Source organism: Oncorhynchus clarkii, chromosome 17 (assembly GCF_045791955.1).
Source record: "Oncorhynchus clarkii lewisi isolate Uvic-CL-2024 chromosome 17, UVic_Ocla_1.0, whole genome shotgun sequence".
In the NCBI taxonomy this organism is placed as follows: Eukaryota; Metazoa; Chordata; class Actinopteri; order Salmoniformes; family Salmonidae; genus Oncorhynchus; species Oncorhynchus clarkii.
The window spans coordinates 29,403,326-29,431,082 of NC_092163.1; the positions used below are offsets into that span (position 1 = coordinate 29,403,326).

General features: G+C 40.7%; 1 protein-coding gene across 3 annotated transcripts in view; it reads right to left on the reverse strand.

Moving 5' to 3' along the window:
* Positions 1–1,256: 1,256 nt before the first annotated feature.
* The window catches only part of LOC139370679 (prostate transmembrane protein, androgen induced 1), an 88,915-nt gene continuing 62,414 nt past the window's right edge, over positions 1,257–27,757 (reverse strand). For 2 of the 3 annotated variants that reach the window (XM_071110301.1, XM_071110302.1), the window contains exons 2-4: positions 27,019–27,173; positions 10,687–10,740; positions 1,257–10,227 (exon numbers count right to left, since the gene is read on the reverse strand). In XM_071110301.1, the coding sequence (XP_070966402.1) occupies positions 9,637–10,227; positions 10,687–10,740; positions 27,019–27,173 (800 nt within the window). In that variant the 3' untranslated portion in view covers positions 1,257–9,636. The remainder of the gene's footprint in view (positions 10,228–10,686; positions 10,741–27,018; positions 27,174–27,757) is intronic. The other variant, XM_071110300.1, reaches the window with a different exon arrangement.

Here is a 27,757-nt window from a genome sequence, read left to right on the forward strand (position 1 = left end):
CACAATCCTGAGTTTGTGTTTCACCTTAACAGCAGCCCCACCATTTTGTTTGTATTAAGCTGAGGGATGGGTCTGGGAAACTCCTATCCACAGAGCTATGCATGCAATGATTGACAGTCAATGAGATCAAAATGGGTTTTAAACTATTAAGCTATTCATTTGACAACAAAAATATACAAATTTGAGTTATACAACTTTAGATTTAGGGTTACAATAGGGTGATAATCTTCTAAGACAAATGCCTTATAAAGTGAAATAATGAGTTATATTATTTAAGAATCAATGGTATATTGTCAATTGAAATGACCATTAACAACTGGAAATCTTGTGTATTGTGAATTTGAATATGCTGTAGGGCAGGGGTATTCAACTCTTACCCTACGTGGTCCTGAGCCTACTGGTTTTCTGTTCTACCTGATACTTAATTGCACACACCTGGTGTGCCAGGTCTAAATCAGTCCCTGATTAGAGGGTAACAATGAAACAAGCAGTGGAACTAGCTGCAAGAGTTTAGTTTGAGGGCTGTAGGGGGTCAGTTGGGGGAATTCAAAACTTAACCTGTACTGCAGCTTAGTAAAATAAATCGTATGCTTCTGTGTAACTGCAAGAGTTTGTCACATTAAAAGGTATAGTTCAGTGCAATTACATATTTAAATATTTGTTTGGTTGGCTTGGGAGTAGGGGCTAGAGGTCAATTTGGAATCTAACATTAGTATGTAACTAGTACTCCGGCTCGTATACTGTGTGTGGTCTAGTAATAAGAATAAATTATAAAAGCCTACCTCCTGCTGGATACTGAGTGTCACTGCCTACAACTGGTGTACACTAGCATGAGGGAAAGCTGCAGCAAAGCGTTGCTCCAACAATTGTGTACAACTGCCATCTTGTTGTAGTAACCAATATCACTGTCAAATAAGCAACTGATTAAACTGGTAAAGTATCAGTGAATGACCATATACAATGTTAGGACTTTACTAATATTGTACATCCTCAGAGCAGTGAAAACTGTGAAATTGTCACTTATACACTTACAATATGCATCAAAAGAAATTGTGTAGTTTCAAGTTTTATTTGTCATATGTACAGGATACACGTGGTATACATCGTCCAACTAAATGCTTACTTGCAGGTTCTTGTCTTATTCTCGACAATGCACCAATAAGAAATAATAAACTAAATATGGTGTGTTTTAATGTCTTTTAATCTTCAGGGTCAATGACGTGAAAGTGAGTGAGTAAAAAGACAAAAAGCAGACAGTTTTTATAAAATGTTTTTACTTGTTTAATCGGGGGCTAATTGAAATGTATCAGATTCATAGCATGTTCTGTTATAGACATTGTCTCCTGTTCTTATCAAATAGAGGTACAAACCCAGTAACACTTTAAGGATCCAATATAAATTTAAATAAACAATGTTGATACACGTAAGCAATTATTGTCGACAACAGTAGGCATCTATATATTTACTGCAATACATCTCGGCATAGAACATGTTATAGAATATAACTGATTTTATATAGACAGTACAACATTACCTCTTCATCAGTACACAAAGCGTCATAACAAAATAAGCACCAGGATAGTCGGTTTTTCTGTACAGTTAATAAATTGCTTAAGAGTTTGATAAATATGCTTATACTGCAACCATATATATATTTTTTTTATCATCGCTCATTTATTTATTTCAAAAAAGAAAAGACTCAAAGCAATGCTAATTTGAAGGGCAAAACAAGCAAAGCAACAGAACAGTCAAAAAAAAACAGTCAAACAAAGGAAAATAACAAAGTTCAAGTCATTTTGACTCTTGACAGTCTAAAAGAGTCTGGTTAGGATGATTCCTTCTTTGGAAATGCTTTTTTTCCCCCACACTGAAACCCTCAACAGTAACTTATTGAAGGAAATATCGGAATCTAAAGCAGATGATGATTACAATGCAGCAAAGTACAAACCCCTGTTTTATAATGCAGTAGTGGGACATGTACTGCATAATAGGACAGGTTCTGTTTGCTATGTTCTATATTCATAGAGCTGGGCCCTTAGAAACCTCTCCATCCCATGCTTCACCCATTTGGTTTACTTTAGTGCTTCAAGGTTAATATTTACTCTTATCGGTATGCATGCAGCGAAGTTGGAAATTATCATCGTATGATAGAACATGGGAGTCAATTCTCTATTGTATTTTTTGGTATTGTAAATAACAAGGGCGATTTGTTTCATGTGAAAAAGGCAACAGAATCCAGAGGAAGAAAATTGCACTAACACACATTACAAAAAAAGTCTCAACCACAAAATCCTCAAAGGCACACATCTAGAAACTGAGCATGTGGTGGTGAAGGGAATCTATAGTGATTTGGGTATATAGACCAATAGGTAATATGGCAGAATTTAACCCATCCAGGTCCACTCTATGGTGTCCATATTAGGATGGCTTTAATCTCAGCTGTCCTAATATGGACTCCGTAAGGTTCACACTGGTCAAGGAGGCTGTAGTTGGGAGGGTGGACGAAGGTAAAGAAGGTTCTGGCCCAGGGTGATGCCTTTAAGCCTGTCCCCATCTGGTTGTTCCTTGTACTTGTCTTCAAAATGGGGCCGCCAAAAGCAAGAGGCATATATTCCACACTAAGTACTATAGCGCATGTTGAAGACGACTAAAGGGATCTCGAATAGCGAATAGGAGCAAATGCATCGATCTGGCACTTGGTCACCTAAAAGTACTTCCCATCAACTCTACCAGTTTAAATAAAGTGCAGAAACCTGTGGTACTGGCTGCATTGAAACAAAGTGATGCCCAACCTGGTTTGGGCTATTGTCTCCAAAGTCTGACTCGCTATGGTAGACAATATAGTTAGTGAAGACACCTGGTGGTCAAACCATGGAATAAATGTTCTGTTATTCATTCAGCAAAACCCTTATATGCGTGTACAATGAATTGGAGCAAAAATATATTTTTTTAAGAAAAAACAGAAGAAAAAAAAACCCATTACATTTCTCTAAGTTAAACAATTACTACATTATCAAAAGGCAAATAGTAGGTATATTGCAACACTCTTCGCGACAACTCTGTCAACATTATCATCCATACGTCTGTCATTTTGTGAGTCAGTCTAGGGCAAGTCTAGGCAGACTGACAGCACAGACGGAGCCTAATCTGTCATCACAGGCAGGCGCACATAAACACTGAACATTTCCAAGGGGACCGACACCCAGCCAATGGCAGCACGAGGAAGGTCTATGTGGGACTCCATCATTGGACACGGGCATCTCTCTGGAACTGTAGCTCATTTCAAATGGGGACAGGGGGTGATTTAAGGTACCAACCCTAAGGGAACACCATTTGGAATATTCAGTATTATTTGTTTTGTCTGAGTGGTTCTGTTTGCTTTCATCTGAGCACCCAGTCTAGACGGTAAGAGTTCATTAGATGGGTAAGGTAGTGTACGAAAACGCAACCAAATATGTTAGGGGTTATTGGAGCTTGCAATGCCTTCAATTTATGTACGAAGTGCATTGTATTAACAGAAATGTTGACAAGTTTAGAGTTCGGAGGAAAATGTAGCTCTTTACTTCATGCAAATTGACAGGATACCCACATTATGTAGTTGTCATTAGCATGTCTGTCGTCATTATACATGACATTTAATTTCAAGTACTGATATTGTTTTATTGTAACGAACAGTCATAGAATGTTACGACAGGCATAACGCCATGAAAGTGTTATGTCAAGGTTAAACAGCGGTACGGTTTAGTACGGTATGCCAATAGTGGTTCCTTTTTTTTGGTTCGTAATGTGTCACTTCCCCACCCTGCCTGTATTGTAATCAGTCAGCACTGGTTTCCCTGAAGCAAAGACTGAAATCAAAACAGGAAACCTGCCCAAGCTCTCCTCCGAGGTCATCAAACTGCATCATGAGATGTCACTAGGGGTCAGAGGTCAAATGGCCACAACCCTTAAATCAATCCTTTGGCTGCTTGCTTATGAAGGGTCAGACATTTTTTATTTTAATTCAGGTATTTGTCCTAAAATGAAATGTAAACATAAGAAATAAATCAAGTGGGGCCAACGGGAAGAAAGTGCAAGGAAGGTGTCTTACACATATAGACACTACATGACCAAAAGTATGTGGACAACTGCTTTTCAAACATCTCATTCCAAAATCATGGCCATTAATATGGAGCTGGTCCCCCCTTTGCTGCATTAACAGCCTCCACTCTTCTGGGAAGGCTTTCCACTAAATGTTGGAACATGGCTTCCAATTCATCCCAAAGGTTTTCGATGGGGTTGCGGTGAGGGCTCTGTGCAGGCCAGTCAAGTTCTTCTACACCGATCTCGACAAATCATTTCTATATGGAGCTCGCTTTTTGCATGGAGGCATTGTCATGCTGAAACAGGAAAATGCTTTCCCCAAACTGTTGCCACAAAGTTGGAAGCACAGAATTGTCTAGAATGTAATTGTATGCTGTAGTGTTATGTTGTCCCTTCACTGGAACTAAGGGGCCTAGCCCGACTATGAAAAACAGCCCCAGACCATTATTCCTCCTCCATCAAACTTTACAGTTGGCACTATGCATTAGGGCAGATAGCGTTGCGCTGGCATCCGCCAAACCCAGATTCGCCAAATGGTGAAGCGTGATTCATCATGCCAGAGAACGTGTTTCCACTGCTCCAGAGTCTAATGGAGTCCAACACTTGGCATAGCACATGGTGATCTTAGGCTTGTGTGCGGCTGCTCGGCCATAGAAACCCATTTAATGAAGCTCCCAAAGAACAGTTATTGTGCTGACGTTGCTTCCAGAGGCAGTTTGGAGCTCGGTAGTGAGTGTTGCAAATGAGGACAGACAATTTGTACGCACTACGCGCTTAAGCACTCGGCAGTCTCGTTCTGTGAGCTTGTGTGGCCTACCACTTCAGGGCTGAGCCGTTGTTGCTCCTAGACGTTTCCACTTCACAATAACAGCACATACAGTAAAACGGGGCAGGCCTAGCAGTGCAGAAATTTGATGAACTGACTTGTTGGAAAGGTGGCATCCTATGACAGTGCCACGTTGAAAGTCACTGAGCTCTTCAGTAAGGCCATTCAACTTCCAATGTGTTATAGAGATTGCATGGCTGTGTGCTCGATTTTATAGACTTGTCAGCAACAGGTGTGGCTGAAATAGCCTAATCCACTCATTTGAAAGGGTGTCCACACACTTTTGTACATATATAAAGTACCAGTCAAAAGTTTGGACACACCTACTTATTCCAGGGGTTTTCTTAATTTTTTTACATTGTAGAATAATAGTGAAGACATCAAAACTATGAAATAACACATATGGAATCATGTAGGAACCAAAAAAGTGTTAAACAAATCAAAATACATGTTATTTTTGAGATTCTTCAAAGTAGCCACCCCTTGCCTTGTTGACAGCTTTGCACGCTCTTAGCATTCTCTCAACCAGGTTCATGTGGTATTCACCTGGAATGCATTTCAATTAACAGGTGTGCCTTGCTAAAAGTTAATTTCTGGAAATTCTTTCCTTCTTAATTAATTTGAGCCAATCAGTTGTGTTGTGACAAGGTATGGGTGGTATACAGAAAGTCCATATTATGGCAGGAACAGCTCAAATAAGCAAAGAGCAATGACAGTCCATCATTACTTTAAGACATGACGGTCAGTGAATACAGAACATTTCAAGAACTTTGAAAGTTTCTTCAAAAACCATCAAGCGCTATGATGAAACTGGCTCTCATGAGGACTGCCACAGGAAAGGAAGACCCAGATTTACCTCTGATGCAGGAGATAGGTTCATTAGAGTTACCAGACTCAGAAATTGCAGGCCAAATAAATGCTTCAGAGTTCAAGTAACAGACACATCTCAACATCAACTGTTCAGAGGAGACTGCGTGAATCAGGCCTTCATGGTCGAATTGCTGAAAAGAAACCACTACTAAAGGACACAAATAAGAAGATACTTGCTTGGTCTGATGAGTCCAAATTTGAGATTTCTGGTTCCAATCTCTTTGTGAGACGCAGAGTATGTGAACGGATGATCTCCGCATGTGTGGTTCCCAGAGTGAAGCATGGAGGAGGTGGTGTGATGGTGCCTTGCTGGCGAAACTGTCAGTAATTTATTTAGAATTCAAGGCACACTCAACCAGCATGGCTACCACAGCATTTTGTAGCGATACGCCATCCTATCTGTTTGTGCTTAGTGGGACTATCATTTGCTTTTCAATAGGTCAATGAACCAACACACCTCCAGGCTGTGTAAGGGCGATTTGACCAAGCAGGTGAGTGTTAGAGTGCTGCATCAGATGACCTGGCCTCCACAATCATCCGACCTTAACCCAATTGAGATGGTTTGGGATGAGTTGGATCACAGAGCGAAGAAAAAACAGCCAACAAGTGCTCAGCATATGTGGGAACTCCTTCAAGACTGTTGAAAAACCATTCCAGGTGAAGCTGGTTGAGAGAATGCCAAGAGTGTGGAAAGCTATCATCAAGGCAAAGGGTGGCTTCTTTGAAGAATCTAAAATACACTTTTTTGGTTACTACATGATTCCATGTGTTTTGATGTCTTGACTATTATTCTACAATTTCGAAAATAGTAAACATAAAGAAAAACCCTTGACTGAGTTGACGTGTCCAAACGTTTTACTGGTCCTGTATATGTGAGCTCCAAAAGTATTAGGACAGTGACGCATTTTTTTGTTTTAGCTCTGTACTCCAGCACTTTGGATTTTAAATTATACAAGTGCAGACTGTCAGCTTTAATTCAATTTTTTTTTATCCATATGGGGTGAACGCCAAAATGACACAATACATAATTTACTATTAATTTCTATTGGGCACAAAATAATCTGAAATACAACCAAAACAAAAATGCTAATTTGTAGAATCACAAGCTTGATGTAGTCATTGCGTACTATGAATATGGTACCAAATACTTCACTTGACTACTTTAATACACAAGTGAATTTGTCCCAATACTTTTGGTCCCCTGAATTGAAGGGACTATGTACAAAAGGTGCTGTAATTTCTAAACAGTTGAAATTACCCTCAAATTATAGATGACAATCTACACTTTAACCTCATAGTCATTATATAAATTCAAATCCAAATTGCTGGAGTACAGAGCCAAAACAACCAAAAATGTGTCACTGTACCAATTTTTGGAGCTCACTGTGTGTGTGTGCACACGTGTATGTATGTGTGTGTGTGTGTATATATATATAATTTGAATTTTATTATTGTCACACACACACACATCTCTCTTCTTTGCTGTGATACCATCTTAAGTTGGGCCCCCTTGCAGTTTGAGTCTCACCTCAGAGGGAGCAGTTGCATAATATCAATATTGAAGTGAGACCAATGCTGACTGAGGGAGATTGCATCTCTCTCCTTCTTCATTAAAGTGCTAAGAGATGCCTGTTGGAGAAAAGCCCAGACGGTAGGAGGATGTGTGCAGCGTACAGTTGCCTGCTAAACGCTCAGTCATGCTCTCTATTGACAAAGCACTCTCGCGCTCACCTGGCCGCTTCAAAGGCCTGACATTCAGATACAAAGCTTAGAGGAAAGTGGTGAAGGTCACCACTCCAACTTTAGTTTCCTGATTAATCTTTTTCTGTTCCAAACCTACACATGGTGGAGGCTTGCATTAAAAACAAAAAATCCATGAGTTTAAATTTAATACGGGCACTAACCATGAAAATATCTGAAGGTAGGTGAGACTACGTGCTTCACATGTTGCTTGTTGAGGTAGTTTGTCAAAATAAATGATTTGACAAATACATCTTGAGTGATAGTAGGTAATTGAGGTTAATGGAGTTGTGTTGATTTGGACTTTCTAAAGGCCAAGAAAGGTGAAAGAGTTAAGCATATGGAATAGGGCCTACGAGCAGAATCCTGAATTAAAATCTGCAACTTTAACTCTAACGTTTGCCTAAAATCAATAGGAAATCAATTTGAAAGTCACGTACAAAATGTTTTAAGTCCGATTTTGGCCTTACGGTACTGCTGTTTTGTTTAGTAGGCTACTGTACGCTGCAGTCCTATGAAATTGTGGTCAGATGCAGTTTCCCCTAGGTACAGATCTAGGATCAGCTTCTCTTCCCCTATCCTTACCTTAACCATTAGTAGGGAAAAAGCAAAAACTGACCCAAGATCAGCATCTAGGAGCAACTTCACCCTACTTCTGGTCAAAAATCTGGGGGCTCTGCAGATAATAAACTTGAACTGGAGTTCAAAGTTGGGGGTTCAAAGGTTGAGGGCTCTGTCACTCATGATCACACATGCACGCAAAACTCCAGGTCTCTTTTTTCCTCGTTCCATTTTGTTATATAAAAAAATAGTGCAATTATTTTCAACAATTATATAAATAACTCTAAAATCGTGCTTTTTAACTTTGTTTTTCCGTTTCTATATACGTGTATATATGTTTACACACATACATTGATACATATACATACGGATGTATATGTATAGATAGCACAATGTTAAACACATTTGAGTTGGCACCCCAACAGATTACCGTTTTCACTTTTATTTCTAGAGCAGACAAAAAATAAAAAACAAAAAAATGTATTTTTCTCTTTAGAATCCATGTTTACAAAAATACCCCTGCTCACACTCTCCTCTCTTATGATACATATTGCAGACTTCTTTTCTTTTTCTCCAGATAAACAGTCTTGAATCTTGTGCAAACATCTCTTTAAAAAAGATCCAGAAAAAAATGAAGAGCATTTGCACACGGGAACTCCTGAACTTGTCTGTCCAAAGACCCAAAGACAGTACTAAAATCGACTGGACAAGACCCAAAGTACAGTACTAAACTCAGATGGGTCCAGATAGTACAGCAAGATAGCCATAAAGCACTACAGTGGGCAAAGTACTGTACTCAATTGACCTCAAAGGACTCTCTATTCCAGTGCACATGTTGATACACAGACCCAGTCAGCTGTCAATCATGTGTTTCCATGGATGCCAACGCTGACCACCACACCGCTAAGCTTACTCACCCTTTGATGTGGATTGATGAGCGACGGGGGTGTCTACACTGTGGCCAACTGGGTCATGAGCTGAGGCTAACTAGGGCTAACATATGAGCTTCGATCTGGCAACCCGTGAGAGCCTGAATCTGGCAACCTGATACAAGATTGCTATCAATGCACTGTACAAGCCTGTACACGGACAGCACACAAAGCTAGACGGGGTTAGGTGGCGGATCACTAAAAGAGCCATCTAAAAAAAGGAAGACCTGGTCATTCTAAAAGACTCTGGGAGCAACTAAGGATAAACTACAAGGAATTAAGTGACTAGAAATTATGCAAAAGGGATACAAAAACAAAATAAACCTAAAAATAAAATAAAAAAATTTAACTCTTTTTTTGTTTTCGCATTTGTCAGTATAGAAAAAAAGCTGTAAGCACGGAGACAACAAAGAACAAGTAAATATTTATACAAAGTAAGTCAGCGGCGACGGTTGTCAGTTATGACGGTGACCGGGGGGGTAAAGTTCAGAGGGGAGGCATTTCTTTTTTTTGCGTCTGCCTCCCCCTGCCACCCCATGTCGACCTCCCCTCCCCAACCCTGCCTGACACCAACAGTTCAGCTGAAGTGCAGAGAAAGAAATAAAACAGCCGACACCAACACTGCCGTCACACTTGCCGAGGCTTCTGCTTCTCCTTTTTGTTGCGTGCGTTCCTGCTCTCCAAGCTGCCCAGGTGGGCCTGCTGGAGTATCCCATGGAGCAGCGAGGGACCCGGGCTTCCTAACCCGCCTCCGCCCCCCATGCCCCCACTGCCACTGGAAGTCTGGTGGTGGTGCCTGGGCAGGGAAGAGGGGTGGTAGTAGTGCCCTATAACCTCACTATAAGTCGGCGGCGCCCCTTCCACTCGGCTGGAGTAGGCCTGTGCGGATGTGGCTACAGTGGTAGCACTGACTCCTGCATTGAGGCTGGGCGGCGGGCACAGGGAGGTATCGAGGAGGTGGCTGTCGTAGACAGTGCGGTTGGGGGGCGCGCGCACCGACTCCCTGTTAAGCTCCAGCTGCTGCTCGGGGTCGCGAAGCTGCAGGGTGCAGGGGCCCTGGTAGGGCGGGGGCTCCTCGCCGTCCGACAGCGATATGGTGGGCGGCAGGTCAATGATGGCATGGGGCAGGTAGGGGTAGGTGGGCTGGAAGCGGGCCAGACGCTCCCTCTGCAGGTAGGAAGGGCCGCGGTCCGGGGGCCGGGGGGTGTACACCTGCTGCTGTAAGGGAGGAGTAGAGGGAAAGTTAGCACAAACACACATATTTGGTCATTCATTTTTGTGATTATTTTGATGAAATTGACAACTTGTATTTAGATGCAATGCACTTAAAATAATTGAGGATAACACAAAAAAAGTTGAACTTATTTCCATTGTGGTCCTCTTGTTCAGAACACTCTTTTTATCCACAGTGACAAAAAGAGTGTGTGAAGGTATATTGAGTGAGGGTATATTGACAGGGGGCTGAGCAACCATACAAAACAATACAGCACCATCGTTGTCATCTCTTTGCTATGAACATCCATAAACACCCATAGCCTCTCTGCTCTTATATCAGAGGACAAATCCATAATACATTTCAGCCCATTTGGGATGAATTTTAGGTCCCTGGGTTTAGGGATGACCCCTATAGATGTAAAGTCTTAATGGCTAAACAATATTACCCATAATCCCCCTTACCTCGCTCATTCCACTGGTGGACCCTGGGCCATCTGAGGACCACAGACTCCCATCCTGAGAGAGCGATGGCGAGGTGCAAGGAGAAAGACAGAGAGAGAAGAATTTATCATTCACTGCATACCATGTTGTGCAACTAAGTGGAGTACTTACCTTTCCAGCCAAAGAGACAACCACCTTTGAGCATAGGGTGAAGGTGATGAGATCAACCCCAGAGCCAGACAGAGTAAGGTATACTTGTATAGCATCTCTTAATAGGCAGAATCCAAGGGCTAATACTGGAGTGCCTTTGTAAACTTTCTGTCCTATCTGAGCCTTGTTCTCTACACCTAGATGGGCTGTAAATTGGACAAGAGCTACATGTACTGTTCAAGTGCTCTTCACACAAGCAATCCTAAACAAACACACAGCCAGACACTGACCGTGACACAGAAAGCTCTGTCATCTCTGACTCATACCCCCTCCTGCAGAGTACACAGACGTCTGCCTAGCCCAAAACACACACGCACACACGGCATCATTCCCCACATCTCCTAACGAATGAATTACAGGCTAGGTGATTCAGAAAGCAGCAGTGTGTGTGGGTGATTCAGAAAGCAGCAGTGCAGTCATATGGTTTTGGAATCTTCAGATAACTGCACTGGGCGATGTGTCAGACATGTGGCAGACAACCTGTCTCCCGTAAGCCTCTGACAAAGACACACAAAGAAAGAAACACCAGACATTAAAACGAGTATACAAAACATTACATAGACTGACCAGGTGAAAGCTATGATCCCTTATTCACTTGTTAAATCCACTTCAATAAAGAAGGATTTGTAAGCCTTGAGACATGGATTGTGTATGTGTACCATTCAGTGGGTGAATGGGTAAGACAAAATATTTAAGTGTCTTTGAACGGAGTATGGTAGTAGGTGCCAGGCACACCGGTTTGTGTCAAGAACTGCAACGCTGCTGGGATTTTCACACTCAACAGTTTCCTGAGTGTATCAACAAAGATCCAGCACATGAAGGACATCTAGCCAACTTGGCACAACTGTGGGAAGCATTGGAGTCAACTAGGGCTGTCCCAGACTAAAACAAATCTTGTTCGATTGTTAAACATGTTTAAACATGTATTTTTCTATATACGGTGCATTCAGAAAGTATTCAGACTCCTTGACCTTTTCCACATTTTGTTATGTTACAGCCTTATTCTAAAATGGATTAAATCGTGTGTGTCCCCTCATCAATCTACACACAATACCCCATAATGACGAAGCAAAAACTGTTTGTATGTATGTATGTATATAAATAAATCACGATACAAACTATCACCTTGCCCTTAAGGAAATCACAAATATTATGGACACCTTAGAAATAATGGATATTTGGAAACTAAAAAACCCTGACCTAGTGAGATATACATGGAGGAGACTTAATCAAGCTAGTCGTCTTGACTACTTTATTTTCTCTTTCTCTCTTGCGTCAAATGTTTAAAAAGTATTGATAGGAGACAGAATGCGATCGGATCATCATCCAATTGGCCTTCACAATAACTGTTACATAATTTCTGCGTGAAAATGTGAAAATTTTATCAAAGTTTACTGGAGGACAATGTATTATTTATAACTGAATTTTGCCAGTACAATATAGGTTCAATAAATCCCCTTATTGTTTGGGATACCTATAAATGTATGTGCAGAGGTCATTGAATTCAAAATGTATCAATAAAAAAAAAGCAGTTTCTGTCTAAAGAGCCAAGACCAACAAGGGAAATACATGAAATAGTACAGGTAGATCAAAATAAAAACGATACTAGAGATTCAAAATAGGTTGGAGGAAAAACAAAAAGAACTGGAGGAACTTATTCAAGAACGATCTAATGTAATCTATTACAAAAATAAAACAAACTGGATGGAATATGGAGAAAAATGCAGCAAATTCTTCCTGAATCTCCAACACAGGAATGCTACCAAAAAGAATTTGCAGATACTCGTTATTATGATTCTACAAATGATATTTTAAAAGAGGAAGCTAAATATTTGAAGCAGATGTTCTCTATTCTGTCTCATCCTCAACCTCTGAATGATGATTACTGTAAGGAATTATTTGCAAATACAAAAAAATAAAAATGAACAAAATGTACAAAAAGGATCAGTGCGAAGACTAAATTACAGATGAAGAACTTTGAGGCTATAAAATCCTTTCAGTCTGGAAAACCCCCAGGGCTTGATGGCATACCGGTAAAGGTACAGTGCCTTGCGAAAGTATTCGGCCCCCTTGAACTTTGCGACCTTTTGCCACATTTCAGGCTTCAAACATAAAGATATAAAACTGTATTTTTTTGTGAAGAATCAACAACAAGTGGGACACAATCATGAAGTGGAACGACATTTATTGGATATTTCAAACTTTTTTAACAAATCAAAAACTGAAAAATTGGGCGTGCAAAATTATTCAGCCCCCTTAAGTTAATACTTTGTAGCGCCACCTTTTGCTGCGATTACAGCTGTAAGTCGCTTGGGGTATGTCTCTATCAGTTTTGCACATCGAGAGACTGAAATTTTTTCCCATTCCTCCTTGCAAAACAGCTCGAGCTCAGTGAGGTTGGATGGAGAGCATTTGTGAACAGCAGTTTTCAGTTCTTTCCACAGATTCTCGATTGGATTCAGGTCTGGACTTTGACTTGGCCATTCTAACACCTGGATATGTTTATTTTTGAACCATTCCATTGTAGATTTTGCTTTATGTTTTGGATCATTGTCTTGTTGGAAGACAAATCTCCGTCCCAGTCTCAGGTCTTTTGCAGACCATCAGGTTTTCTTCCAGAATGGTCCTGTATTTGGCTCCATCCATCTTCCCATCAATTTTAACCATCTTCCCTGTCCCTGCTGAAGAAAAGCAGGCCCAAACCATGATGCTGCCACCACCATGTTTGACAGTGGGGATGGTGTGTTCAGGGTGATGAGCTGTGTTGCTTTTACGCCAAACATAACGTTTTGTATTGTTGCCAAAAAGTTCAATTTTGGTTTCATCTGACCAGAGCACCTTCTTCCACATGTTTGGTGTGTCTCCCAGGTGGCTTGTGGCAAACTTTAAACAACACTTTTTATGGATATCTTTAAGAAATGGCTTTCTTCTTGCCACTCTTCCATAAAGGCCAGATTTGTCCTATGGACAGAGTCGCCCACCTCAGCTGTAGATCTCTGCAGTTCATCCAGAGTGATCATGGGCCTCTTGGCTGCATCTCTGATCAGTCTTCTCCTTGTATGAGCTGAAGGTTTAGAGGGACGGCCAGGTCTTGGTAGATTTGCAGTGGTCTGATACTCCTTCCATTTCAATATTATCGCTTGCACAGTGCTCCTTGGGATGTTTAAAGCTTGGGAAATCTTTTTGTATCCAAATCCGGCTTTAAACTTCTTCACAACAGTATCTCGGACCTGCCTGGTGTGTTCTTTGTTCTTCATGATGCTCTCTGCGCTTTTAACGGACCTCTGAGACTATCACAGTGCAGGTGCATTTATACGGAGACTTGATTACACACAGGTGGATTGTATTTATCATTATTAGTCATTTAGGTCAACATTAGATCATTCAGAGATCCTCACTGAACTTCTGGAGAGAGTTTGCTGCACTGAAAGTAAAGGGGCTGAATAATTTTGCACGCCCAATTTTTCAGTTTTCTATTTGTTAAAAAAGTTTGAAATATCCAATAAATGTCGTTCCACTTCATGATTGTGTCCCACTTGTTGATTCTTCACACAAAAATACAGTTTTATATCTTTATGTTTGAAGCCTGAAATGTGGGAAAAGGTCGCAAAGTTCAAGGGGGCCGAATACTTTCGCAAGGCACTGTATATCAAGCCTTTTTTTATATTCTCAAAGCTTCATTGTTAGCTTGTTTTAACTACTCCTATAGAAATGGTAGTCTGTTAGGTACTCAGCAGAAAGGTCTGATTTCACTATTATTAAAACAAGACCCAGATGGCAAATATAAAGATCCAGTCTATTTAAAAAAAGGAGGACTTTTACCCTGCAATGTTGATGCAAAAATACTAGTGAAATGCATAGCACTCAGAATTTAAAAAAAGTTTTTTACCAGGTATTGTTCATCCTGATTAGACCGGTTTTCTACACGGACAATACATTGGAGATAATATACGACAACTACTAGAGATAAAAGAACAACATGAAACATCTAAGAAGTCAGGCCAGGTGTTAGTGGATTTTGAAAAGGCCTTTGATAAAGTAAGAACAGAATGTATTTATAAATGCCTGGATTTTTCCAATGTTGGTGATTCTCTTATATAAATGGGTAAAAGTAATGTATAACAACCCCAGATGTAAAATAGTAAATACCAGCTACTTCTCGGAGAGTTTTGAATTGTCAAGAGCAGTTAAACAAGGGTGTCCGCTGTCACCATATCTATTCGTTATGGCTATCGAAATGCTAGTTAATAAAATCAGATCAAATAACAACAACTCTCCTTCCATGGCCTCCAACCGCTCTTAAACGCAAGTAAAACTAAATGCATGCTCTTCAACTGATCGCTGCCCACACCTGCCCACCCACCCAGCATCACTACTCTGGACAGTTCTGACTTAGAATATGTGGGCAACTACAAAATACCTAGGTGTCTGGTCAGACTGTAAACTCTCCTTCCAGACTGACATAAAGCATTTCCAATCCAAAATTAAATCTAGAATCGGCTTCTATTTCGCAAAAAGCATATTTCACTCATGCTGCCAAACATACCCTCGTAAAACTGACTATCCTACCGATCCTTGACTTTGGCGATGTAATTTACAAAATAGCCTCCAACACTCTACTAAGCAAATTGGATGCAGTCTATCACAGTGCCATCCGTTGTCACCAAAGCCCGAAAAACTACCCACCAATGCGACCTGTATGCTGTCATTGGCTGACCCTCGCTTCATATTCGTTGCCAAACCCACTGGCTCCAGGTCATCTATGATTATTTGCTAGGTAAAGCCCCGCCTTATCTCAGCTCACTGGTCACCATAGCAGCACCCACCCGTAGCACGCGCTCCAGCAGGTATATTTCACTGGTCATCCCCAAAGCCAATTCCTCATTTGGCCGCCTTTTCTTCCAGTTCTCTGCTACCAATGACTAGAACGAACTGCAAAAATCACTGAAGTTGGAGACTCATATCTCCCTCACTAGCTTTAAGCACCAGCTGTCAGAGCAGCTCACAGATCACCGCACCTGTACATAGCCCATCTAAATAGCCCATCCCCATACTGTTATTTATTTAATTTATTTTGCTCCTTTGCACCCCAGTATCTACCTGCACACTCATCTTCTGCACATCTATCACTCCAGTGTTTAATTGCTATATTGTAATTTTTTCGCCACTATGGCCTATTTATTGCGTTACCTCCCTTATCCTACCTTATTTGCACACACTGTATATAGACTTTTTCTATTGTATTATTGACTATGTTTGTTTATTCCATATGTAACTCTGTGTGGTTTGTGTCGCATTGCTTTGCTTTATCTTGGCCAGGTCGCAGTTGTAAAGGAGAACTTGTTCTCAACTAGCCTACCTGGTTAAATAAAAAGGTGAAAAAAATAATAATAATAAATTAGAGGATTAGAAATCAAAGGCTTAAAAACAAAAAGGTGTCCATGTATGCCAATGACTCAGGTTTTATATTAAGTCCGCAAGCTAGATCACTGCAATGTCTCATTGAAGATCTAGATTTTTCTGGACTCTTTGGAATAAAACCTAATTACGATAAGAGTACAATATTACGCATTGGATCTTTAAATTTTTTTACATTACCCTGCAGTTTACCTATAAAATGAGCTGACGGTGAAGTAGACACACTTGGTATCCATAGATAGATATAAATGAGCTCTCTACAATGAATTTCAATAGAAAACTTGCAAGATCCTGCAATTATGGAGAGGTACAGTGGGGCAAACAAGTATTTAGTCAGCCACCAATTGTGCAAGTTCTCCCACTTAAAAAGATGAAAGAGGCTTGTAATTTTCAGCATAGGTACACTTCAACTATGACAGACAAAATTAGAAGAAAAAAAATCCAGAAATTCACATTGTAGGGTTTTTAATGAATTTATTTGCAAATTATGGTGGAAAATAAGTATTTGGTCATCTACAAACAAGCAAGATTTCTGGCTCCACGCAAGATCTCACCCCGTGGGGTCAAAATGATCACAAGTACGGTGAGCAAAAAAAACAGAACCACACGGGGGGACCTAGTGAATGACCTGCAGAGAGCTGGGACCAAAGTAACAAAGCCTACCATCAGTAACACACTATGGCGCCAGGGACTCAAATCCTGCAGTGCCAGACGTGTCCCCCTGCTTAAGCCAGTACATGTCCAGGCCCGTCTGAAGTTTGCTAGAGAGCATTTGGATGATCCAGAAGAAGATTGGGAGAATGTCATATGGTCAGATGAAACCAAAATAGAACTTTTTGGTAAAAACTCAACTCATCGTGTTTGGATGACAAAGAATGCTGAGTTGCATCCAAAGAACACCATACCTACTGTGAAGCATGGCGGTGGAAACATCATGCTTTGGGGCTGTTTTTCTGCAAAGGGACCAGGACGACTGATCCGTGTAAAGGAAAGAATGAAATGGGCCATGTATCGTGAGATTTTGAGTGAAAACCTCCTTCCATCAGCAAGGGCATTGTAGATGAAACGTGGCTGGGTCTTTCAGCATGACAATGATCCCAAACACACCGCCCGGGCAACGAAGGAGTGGCTTCGTAAGAAGCATTTCAAGGTCCTGGAGTGGCCTAGCCAGTCTCCAGATCTCAACCCCATAGAAAATCTTTGGAGGGAGTTGAAAGTCTGTGTTGCCCAGCAACAGCCCCAAAACATCACTGCTCTAGAGGAGATCTGCATGGAGGAATGGGCCAAAATACCAGCAACAGTGTGTGAACACCTTGTGAAGACTTACAGAAAACGTTTGACCTCTGTCATTGCCAACAAAGGGTATATAACAAAGTATTGAGATAAACTTTTGTTATTGACCAAATACTTATTTTCCACCATAATTTTCAAATAAATTCATTAAAAATCCTACAATGTGATTTTCTTTCTCATTTTGTCTGTCATAGTTGAAGTGTACCTATGATGAAAATGACAGACCTCTCTCATCTTTTTAAGTGGGAGAACTTGTACAATTGGTGGCTGACTAAATATTTTTTTTGCCCCACTGTATATACACCTCTCTATTTATGGAAATATTGCCCTGATTAACTCCTTAGTCATATCTTAGTTTACTCACTTACCTATGGCGCTGCCTACTCCTGGTGATTCATTTTTCAAATCATATGAGCAAAATATATTACGCTTTATCTGGGATGCTAAACCAGGCAAAATAAAGTGTACCTTATCTATATAATGAATATGAACTGAGTGGGTTGAGATTATTAAATATAAAAGCACTAAACCTCTTTCTAAAAGCTTCACTTATACAAAAGTTTTACTTGAACCCTAATTGGTATATTACTAAGAAAAACTCATCTATTGTTTAAAAATTGCCTTTTTGTCTTGGTGCAGATTGCCACGTCTCATTTTCGATTAATTGAAAATGAAACATTTTTCAAAGTATCTCTTTTTCAAACAAGCATCACAGAGCTGGCTACAATTCCAAATTAATTCCCTTGAAAAGATAGAACAAATATTACAACAAATATTATGGCTGACCTCAAATGTGCTGGTTGATAAAAGACCTTTGTTTATGAATGTTTGAAAAGGGTTTTTGTTTTTAAATGATATTGTAAATTGGAATGGTAGAGTTATGTCTTTCATGGAGTTATTAGAATTGTATGGGAAGGTCTGCTCAATCCAAGATTACAACCAATTGATTACATCATTACCCCAAAACTAGGCAGGTGCCAGCGGGAGGAGGTAGGGGAATGCTGATCCAGAAGCGGCGCTCCTAGTGGCTGGGGACTTTAATGCAGGCAAACTTAACTCATTTCTAACAGCATGACACATGTGCAACCAGATGAGAAAAAAAAACTGTAGACAACCTTTACTCCACACACAGGGAAGCATACAAAGCTCTCCCTCGTCCTCCATTTGGCAAATCTGACCATAATTATATCCTCTTGATTCCTGTTTACAAGCAAAAACTAAAGCAGGAAGTACCTGTGAATCGTTCAATTCTGAAGTGGTCAGATGACGCGGATGTTACGCTACAGGACTGTTTTGCTAGCACAGACTAATACATTCCGGGATTCATCCAAAGGCATCGAGGAGTATACCACCTCAGTCATCGGCTTCATCAATAAGTGCATTGACAACATCGTCCCCCCAGTGACCGTACCTACAAATCCCAACCAGAAGCCATGGATTACAGGCAACATCCGCATCGAGCTAAAGGCGAGAGCTGATGCTTTCAAGGAGCGGGACACTAATCCGGACGCTTATAAGATATCCCGCTATGCCCTCAGACGAACCATCAAACAAGCAAAGTGTCAATACAGGATTAAGTTAACTTCTTGGATATAGGGGACACTATTTAAATTTTTGGATGAAAAACGTTCCCGTTTTAAACAAGATATTTTGTCACGAAAAGATGCTCGACTATGCATATAATTGACAGCTTTGGAAAGAAAACACTGACGTTTCCAAAACTGCAAAGATATTGTCTGTGAGTGCCTGGTATGGCAACTGCTTGGTATCTGACCGTAAGGCGCTAGAGAGGGTAGTGCGTACGGCCCAGTATATCACTGGGGCCAAGCTTCCTGACATCCAGGACCTATATACTAGGCGGTGTCAGAGGAAGGCCCAAAAAATGGTCCAAGACTCCAGTCACCCAAGTCATAGACTGTCCTCTCTGCTACCACACGGCAAGCGGTACCGGAGCACCAAGTCTAGGACCAAAAGGCTCCTTAACAGCTTCTGCGCCCAAGCCATAAGACTGTTGAACAACGAATCAAATGGCCAGCCGGACTATTTACATTGACCACCCCCTTTGTTTTCACACTGCTGCTACTCACTGTTTATTATCTATGCATAGTCACTTTACAAATTACATCAACTAACCCGTACCCCTGCAATGATTAGGTACCGGTACCCCCTGTATATAGCGTCATTATTGTTTTGTACATTTATTGTGTTATTTTTGGATTGATTCAATGTTTTAACTCTATTTCTTGAACTGCATTGTCGGTTAGGGGCTTGCATGTAAGCATTTCATGGTAATGTTGTATTCGGCTCATGTGACAAATAACATTTGATTAGAACTGGTCTGTCTGCCCAATATAAAGGATCAAAACAGGCAGAGGAATAAAAATAGCATAAATAGATAGGAATACCAGTTTCATTTGAGGACAAGGATGTTGACAGCTGTGCCATAAGGATTGCTAAATAGTTGGGAAGAGATTTTTGATGTACCGATTCCATGGTACAGGGTGTATGAGTTGATATACACTGCTCCAAAAAATAAAGGGGACACTAAAATAACACATCCACATCGAATGAATGAAATATTCTTATTAAATACTTTTTTCATTACATAGTTGAATGTGCTGACAACAAAATCACACAAAAATGATCAATGGAAATCAAATTTATCAACCCATGGAGGTCTGGATTTGGAGTCACACTCAAAATTAAAGTGGAAAACCACACTACAGGCTGATCTGACTTTGATGTAATGTCCTTAAAACAAGTCACAATGAGGCTCAGTAGTGTGTGTGGCCTCCACGTGCCTGTATGACCTCCCTACAACGCCTGGGCATGCTCCTGATGAGGTGGCGGATGGTCTCCTGAGGGATCTCCTCCCAGACCTGGACTAAAGCATCAGCCAACTCCTGGACAGTCTGTGGTGCAACGTGGCGTTGGTAGATGGAGTGAGACATGATGTCCCAGATGTGCTCAATTGGATTCAGGTCTGGGGAACAGGCGGGCCAGTCCATAGCATCAATGCCTTCCTCTTGCAGGAACTGCTGACACATTCCTGCCACATGAGGTCTAGCATTGTCTTGCATTAGGAGGAACCCAGGGCCAACCGCACCAGCATATGGTCTCACAAGGGGTCTGAGGATCTCATCTCGGTACCTAATGGCAGTCAGGCTACCTATGGCGAGCACATGGAGGGTTGTGCGGCCCCCCAAAGAAATGCCACCTCACACCATGACTGACCCACCGCCAAACCAGTCATGCTGGAGGATGTTGCAGGCAGCAGAACGTTCTCCACGGCGTCTCCAGACTCTGTCACGTCTGTCACATGTGCCCAGTGTGAACCTGCTTTCATCTGTGAAGAGCACAGGGCGCCAGTGGCGAATTTGCCAATCTTGGTGTTCTCTGGCAAATGCCAAACGTCCTGCACGGTGTTGGGCAAGATTTGCCAATCTTGGTGTTCTCTGGCAAATGCCAAATGTCCTGCACGGTGTTGGAGTCTGTTTCTGACCGTTTGAGCAGACACATGCACATTTGTGGCCTGCTGGAGGTCATTTTGCAGGGCTCTGGCAGTGCTCCTCCTGCTCCTCCTTGCACAAAGGCGGAGGTAGCGGTCCTGCTGCTGGGTTGTTGCCCTCCTACGGCCTCCTCCACGTCTCCTGATGTACTGGCCTGTCTCCTGTTAGCGCCTCCATGCTCTGGACACTACGCTGACAGACACAGCAAACCTTCTTGCCACAGCTCGCATTGATGTGCCATCCTGGATGAGCTGCACTACCTGAGCCACTTGTGTGGGTTGTAGACTCCGTCTCATGCTACCACTAGAGTAAAAGCACCGGCAGCATTCAAAAGTGACCAAAACATCAGCCAGGAAGCACAGGAACTGCGAAGTGGTCTGTGGTCACCACCTGCAGAACCACTCCTTTATTGGGGGTGTCTTGCTAATTGCCTATAATTTCCACCTGTTTTCTATTCCATTTGCACAACAGCATGTGAAATTTATTGTCAATCAGTGTTGCTTCCTAAGTGGACAGTTTGATTTCACAGAAGTGTGATGGACTTGGAGTTACATTGTGTTGTTTAAGTGTTCCCTTTATTTTTTGAGCAGTGTATGATGTTGCTATGGATGGTTACAATGTGTTTAGGGATGATAGGAAAGGCAAAGGTGGTGGTGTTGCTATTTACACAAATAATCTTATTTGTGTGTCTCTGTTAAAGGCTACTTCCAGTCCTAAACAATTTGAATTGTTGGCTTTAAATCTGCAGTTGTGTTTCAACTCAAGAAAAACAGTTATAGGAATCTATCATCCACCTTCCGCCAAAAAATGTGTACTAAACAAACTCACCGACTTAATTGCCATTTCTATTACACCGGAGGTGTTGATTGCTGGAGATTTTAATCTTGCATGGAGAACGCAGGATGCTGATTGTCTAAATGATTTTTGTACTAATCTAAATTTGACCCAGCTGATTACAAAGCCCACTCATCCAAACTTAAAGGACCCTACAAAGTTGACTTTGTTTGACCTCATATTTACAAACACTGCAGAGAAATACGCTGGGAGTGGGGTATTTGCTTGGGATATTAGTGACCACTGTCCTATTGCATATGTCAGGGATATATGGATCCAAACCTTGTTTTATCAACAATTTCAATTTTAAACATTTTAATGAACAGGCCTTTTTTGTGACCTTTATTTTGGTGACTTTGATTGTATTGCATCTATACCTGACCCAGAGTTGTCTCTTAACCACTTCTCAAATGTTTTCAACCACTTCTCAAATGTTTTCAATTGTATTGTAGATTAACATGCTCCCTTTAAAAAAATTGAATCTTGCCCTTGGTTCAGTCCAGAGCTATCTGAAGTCATACACAACAGAGATGCTGCCTGGCCCAAAGCTAGATTCACAGACTCCCAGACACAGACTGGCAGTCTTTTAGGCGGTTGAGAAATCTGTGTAAAACTAGTTAAAAAAGCAAAATCAGATTATTATGTTAATATACTATCTGAATGTACCGGGAACCCAGCAAAATTTTAAAAAGCTGTTAAATGACTGAAGGGTTGTATCCCCTCTTCTCTCCCCCAATAAATTAATTTAGATTCTGGCCCTATTACTGACTAAATTGATATCATTAATGCATTTAATCGCCATTTTATATTTATATTTGAATATATTTCAAAGCCAGCTCTTGAAAAGAGTAGTTTGGATGTAGATGGTGAAAATCTATTGAATGATACTGAAAATGCTAGTCAGGAGTTTTTTTTGTTAACATTATACCCCAAAAAATCCACAGGGGCTAATCATTTGGATCCTGGTCTGCTTATATGTGCAGCACCCCTTATTGCTGGCTCAGTAGCCCACATTTTCAATTTAACATTATCAGGAAGTATTCCAAAAGCTTGGAAATCCACATGTTCTGCCACTCCATAAGGGTGGTGATGCAAATGATCTTGAAAACTATCGCCCCATTTCAAGACTACCTTGTTAAGCTAAAATTATTGAATCCTTGGTTAATGTACAACTTCATCCTTTTTATCTGATAATTGTATTCTTAATATAAACCAATCAGGGTTTAGGCCTGGGCATAGTACTAACACAGCAACCACGCTAGTTGCTAATGATCTTGTCAATGCCTTGGATGTTAAAAAGAGCTGGGCTGCCTTGTTTATTGATCTGTCAAAGGCGTTCGACACTGTTGATCATTCTGTTTTGCTGAAGAAATTATCAAGAGTAGGCCTGGGATATACAGCCTGTTTATGGTTTCAGAATTATCCTAGCGACAGAACTCAGGCATTCTTGATAGGTGGGGTTAAATCAGAATTTCTTGAGATTCAAAAAGGTTTTCGCCAGGGTTCAATTTTGGGTGCATTATTGTTCACTTTGTTAGTTATTTTAGCATTCATCTCTGTGCAGATGACACAGTTTTGTATTCCTGTGCCTTCTCAGTGCAGCAGGCCATTTGTGAACTTCAGCATGACTTTGATTCAATTCAGAAATACAAGTAAAAACCACGCTCATGCTGCTCTCTAGGTCACGAAATGTTGACCTTGAGAACCTGCATATTTGTGCTATAAATGGAGCCCAAATTGAGCTTGTTTCTCAATATAAGTACCTAGGTGTCTGGATTGATGACAAGTTATCCTTCCTAACACATATAACAAATCTGACTAAGAAGCTAAGTTCCAAGATAATTTTTTTATATTGAAATAAATCATGCCTTAGTATTAAAAATAGGAGAAATATTGTTAAAGCAACGCTTCTCCCTGTATTGGATTTTGGTGAAATTGTTTACATGCATACGGCAACCTCTCTTTTAAAACCGCAGTTTACCATTGTGCAATTTGTTTTATCACAGGGACAATTTCAGGACTCATCATTGTAGTCTGTATACAAATGTGGGATGGGCCTCAATGTCTGTAAGAAGAGAGCTGAATTCTCATTTACTTATTTACAAAGTAATCTTACAGAAACTCCCTCCATATGTAACTTCATTAATTAAAATAAGAATAATAAGTTACCAAACCCGTTCACAGGAATGGATAACACTAGAGATCCCTTCAGTCTCCACAGACATAGGAAAATCCGCATTTAGTTTTTTGCACCTAATTTGTGCAGAGTTCACTGCAGCTAGATGTACTGGTGCCACTCAGGTAGTTGAAATTATTGATTGAGAACCTCTATGTAGTTGAATGTGATTGCTTTTATTAAATGTTTATTTTTGTTAATTGTGTGCTGAATTATACTGTTTTATACACGTGTATGTTTTAATATTCTGTTTTTATTGTAATGTGTACAGGGCTCTCTTGTAAAATATGTTTAATCTCAATGTGACTCCCTGTTGAAATCAAGGTTAAATAAAAACAAGATTCAAGACATCGTGCTTTCCAGCTAAAATTATTATACAGAATTCTTGCCACCAACAAAATGTTGAACATTTGGGGCATGCAATCATTGCAGCGCTGCAGATTTTGTTGTAAAATTATTGTACAGAATTTTTTGCCACCAACAAAATTTTGAATATTTGTGGCTTGCAATCATTGCAGCGCTGCAGATTTTGTTGTAAGGATACAGAATCAATAGACCATTTGTTTTGGTATTGCCCTCAGGTAGCCTGTTTCTGGTCTCCGGTTCAGGAATGGCTGAAAATGCATAACATTGATCGAAAATTGACCCTAGAAATAGTATTGTAGGGAGATCTGGAGAGACCTGGTCAGTCAATCACTAATATACTAATACTCTTAGTTAAAATATTTATCTTCAACTCATAATCTGTGGATTCTGTTCGATTTAATAGATTCAAATTGTATGTTAAAACACTACAGCATAGTTGAAAGATATATGGTGCGTAGAAATCAAAAGAGGGTGGCCAGCAGAGATCGGTGGGATGGGCTGAAGGAAGCTGAGGGTTGGGATGTGGAATTGGAGACAAGTGAGAGTGGAGTTGCTGGGCAAAAGGGGGGGGGGGGTACAACTCAATATTAAGGTGGTCCTAATGTTTGGTATACTCAGTATATTATATACCGAGTATACAGTTGAAGTCGGAAGTTTACACACACTTTAGCCAAATACATTTAAACTCAGTTTTTCACAATTCCTGACATTTATTCCCAGTAAATATTCCTTGTCTTAGGTCAGTTAGACCCATTTACGACCAAGCTTTAACTTCCTGACTGATGTCTTGAGATGTTGCTTCAATATATTCACGAAATGTTCATTCCTCATGATGCCATCTATTTTGTGAAGTACACCAGTCCCTCAATCAGCAAAGCACCCCCACAACATGATGCTGCCACCCCCGTGCTTCATGGTTGGAATGGTGTTCTTCGGCTTGCAAGACTACCCCTTTTTCCTCCAAACATAATGATGGTAATTATGGCCAAACAGTTCTATTTTTGTTTCATCAGACCAGAGGACATTTCTCCAAAAAGTAAAATTTTTGTCCCCATGTGCAGTTGCAAACCGTAGTCTGGCTTTTTTATGGCGGGTTTTGGAGCAGTGGCTTCTTCCTTGCTGTGCGGCCTTTCAGGTTATGTTGATATAAGACTTGTTTTACTGTGGATACAGATACTTTTGCACCAGTTTCCTCCAGCATCTTCACAAGATCCTTTGCTGTTGTTCTGGGATTGATTTGCACTTTTCGCACCAAAGTACGTTCATCTCTAGGAGACAGAATGCATCTCCTTCCTGAGCAGTATGATGGCTGCGTGGTCCCATGGTGTTTATACTTACGTACTATTGTTTGTACAGATGAACGTGGTACTTTCAGGCGTTTGGAAATTGCTCCCACGGATGAACCAGACTTGTGGAGGTCTACAATTTTTTTTCTGAGGTCATGGCTGATTTATTTTGATTTTCTCATGATGTCAAGCAAAGAGCCACTGAGTTTGAGGGTAGGCCTTGAAATACATCCACAGGTACAACTCCATACATCCACAGGTACAGCTTCTATCAGAAGCTTCTAAAGCATGACAATTTTCTGGAATTTTCCAAGCTGTTGAAAGGCACTGTCAACTTAGTGTATGTAAACGTCTTACCCACTGGAATTGTGATACGGTGAATTATAAGTGAAATAATCTGTCTAAACAATTGTTGGAAAAATTACTTGTGTCATGCACAAAGTAGATGTTCTAATCGACTTGCCAAAACTATAGTTTGTTAACAAGAAATTTGTGTATTTAAACTTCCGACTTCAAATGTATATTATCTTTTCTGCATACTATATATCTGGTATAGTTATTTAAATATGCACTATGCAGAAACAGTACTGCCATTTCCTGGTTGCAAAAAATGTAATAGTTCGCCTAATTTTAGTTTATGTGACAAAACATGTAAGATAGTGTAAAGAATCATTGCACAATCTAAACCGCTGTGAAATATATTTTCCACAACCAAAAATACTGTATTTTCAGCTGTTTAAAGCTGGTGTAGAAAACCAAAAGCATAGAAGTAGCACACACAGAACAGATCTACAGCTTCTTAGACTGGCTTTCAATGAGAATGACAGATCTATAATACACATTTCTATGTGAATTTGGCCAGGTCGCCCAAAAAGTTACATATTGCAGCTTTAAGTTGACACTGAAAGTGTTGTGTCCATCCGGAAAATGTGCAATGCACCAAAATGTGTATCCCGCGACCTTTATCTCTTTCCCTGCCTTGACCCACAAGTGGGTCCCAGCCCACAGTTTGGGAAGCACTGGTTAAGGCTGCATACTGGTCTGTGTGGCGGCTGTCAAGTAAAGTATATTCCCTGGTCAGTGAGATGTAATTATCAAGTAGTTATAGGGGCTGTAAAATAGTCTACACCCTTGTCTGTGTGGAGGCTGTAAAGTAGACTCCCCACCCTGGTCTGTGTGGAGGCTGTAAAGTAGACTTCCCACCCTGGTCTATGTGGAGGCTGTAAAGTAGTCTACGTCCTGGTCAGTGTAGAGTACTTACTGAGGCCAGCGGTAGTTGGCGCCTGCGAGCCTGGCTGTGCCTGGAGATGAAGGAGCGTGCTGACAGGCGGTAGTGGTTGAGCAGGCATGTGATCACCACCACCATCACCATCATCACCACCACGATCACCAGGATCTGCACAAACTCCAACTGGGCTGGAGAGAGAAGGGAGAGGTTAGAGCTAGTGGAAGAGTGGAATACTTGATGATTGTATCACCTAAGCTTCATCAACATATCATCAAGTGAGAGGATACTATGTATTGGACCTTATTTTAGTCTAGCGCCGGTTATTATATTGGATGTGCGAGAAACTCCATTCATAGAAATTTGAAGAACCCAAGAGGACAGATAGGAGGATATGTACATTGCAGTTTATTGGGAAAGGGTGTTTGGGACCATGGTAATTGAAGACAACTTAGTCCGATGTTACGAAAAGCAACTTGCATAGGTCTACAGTGCATTCGGAAAGTATTCAGACCCCGTGACTTTTCCACATTGTTACGTTACAGCCTTGTTCTAAAATTGATTAAACGTTTTATTTTCTTCTCATCAATCTACACACAATACCACATAATGACAAAGCAAAAACTGGTTTGTAGAAATGTTTGCAAATTTGTCAAAAATAAAAACGGAAATATTACATTTACATAAGTATTCAGACCTGATACTCAGTACTTTGTTGAGTTAGTATTGAGGTACCCATTATGTAAATACCAAGTAAAAACATCTATGGTATATT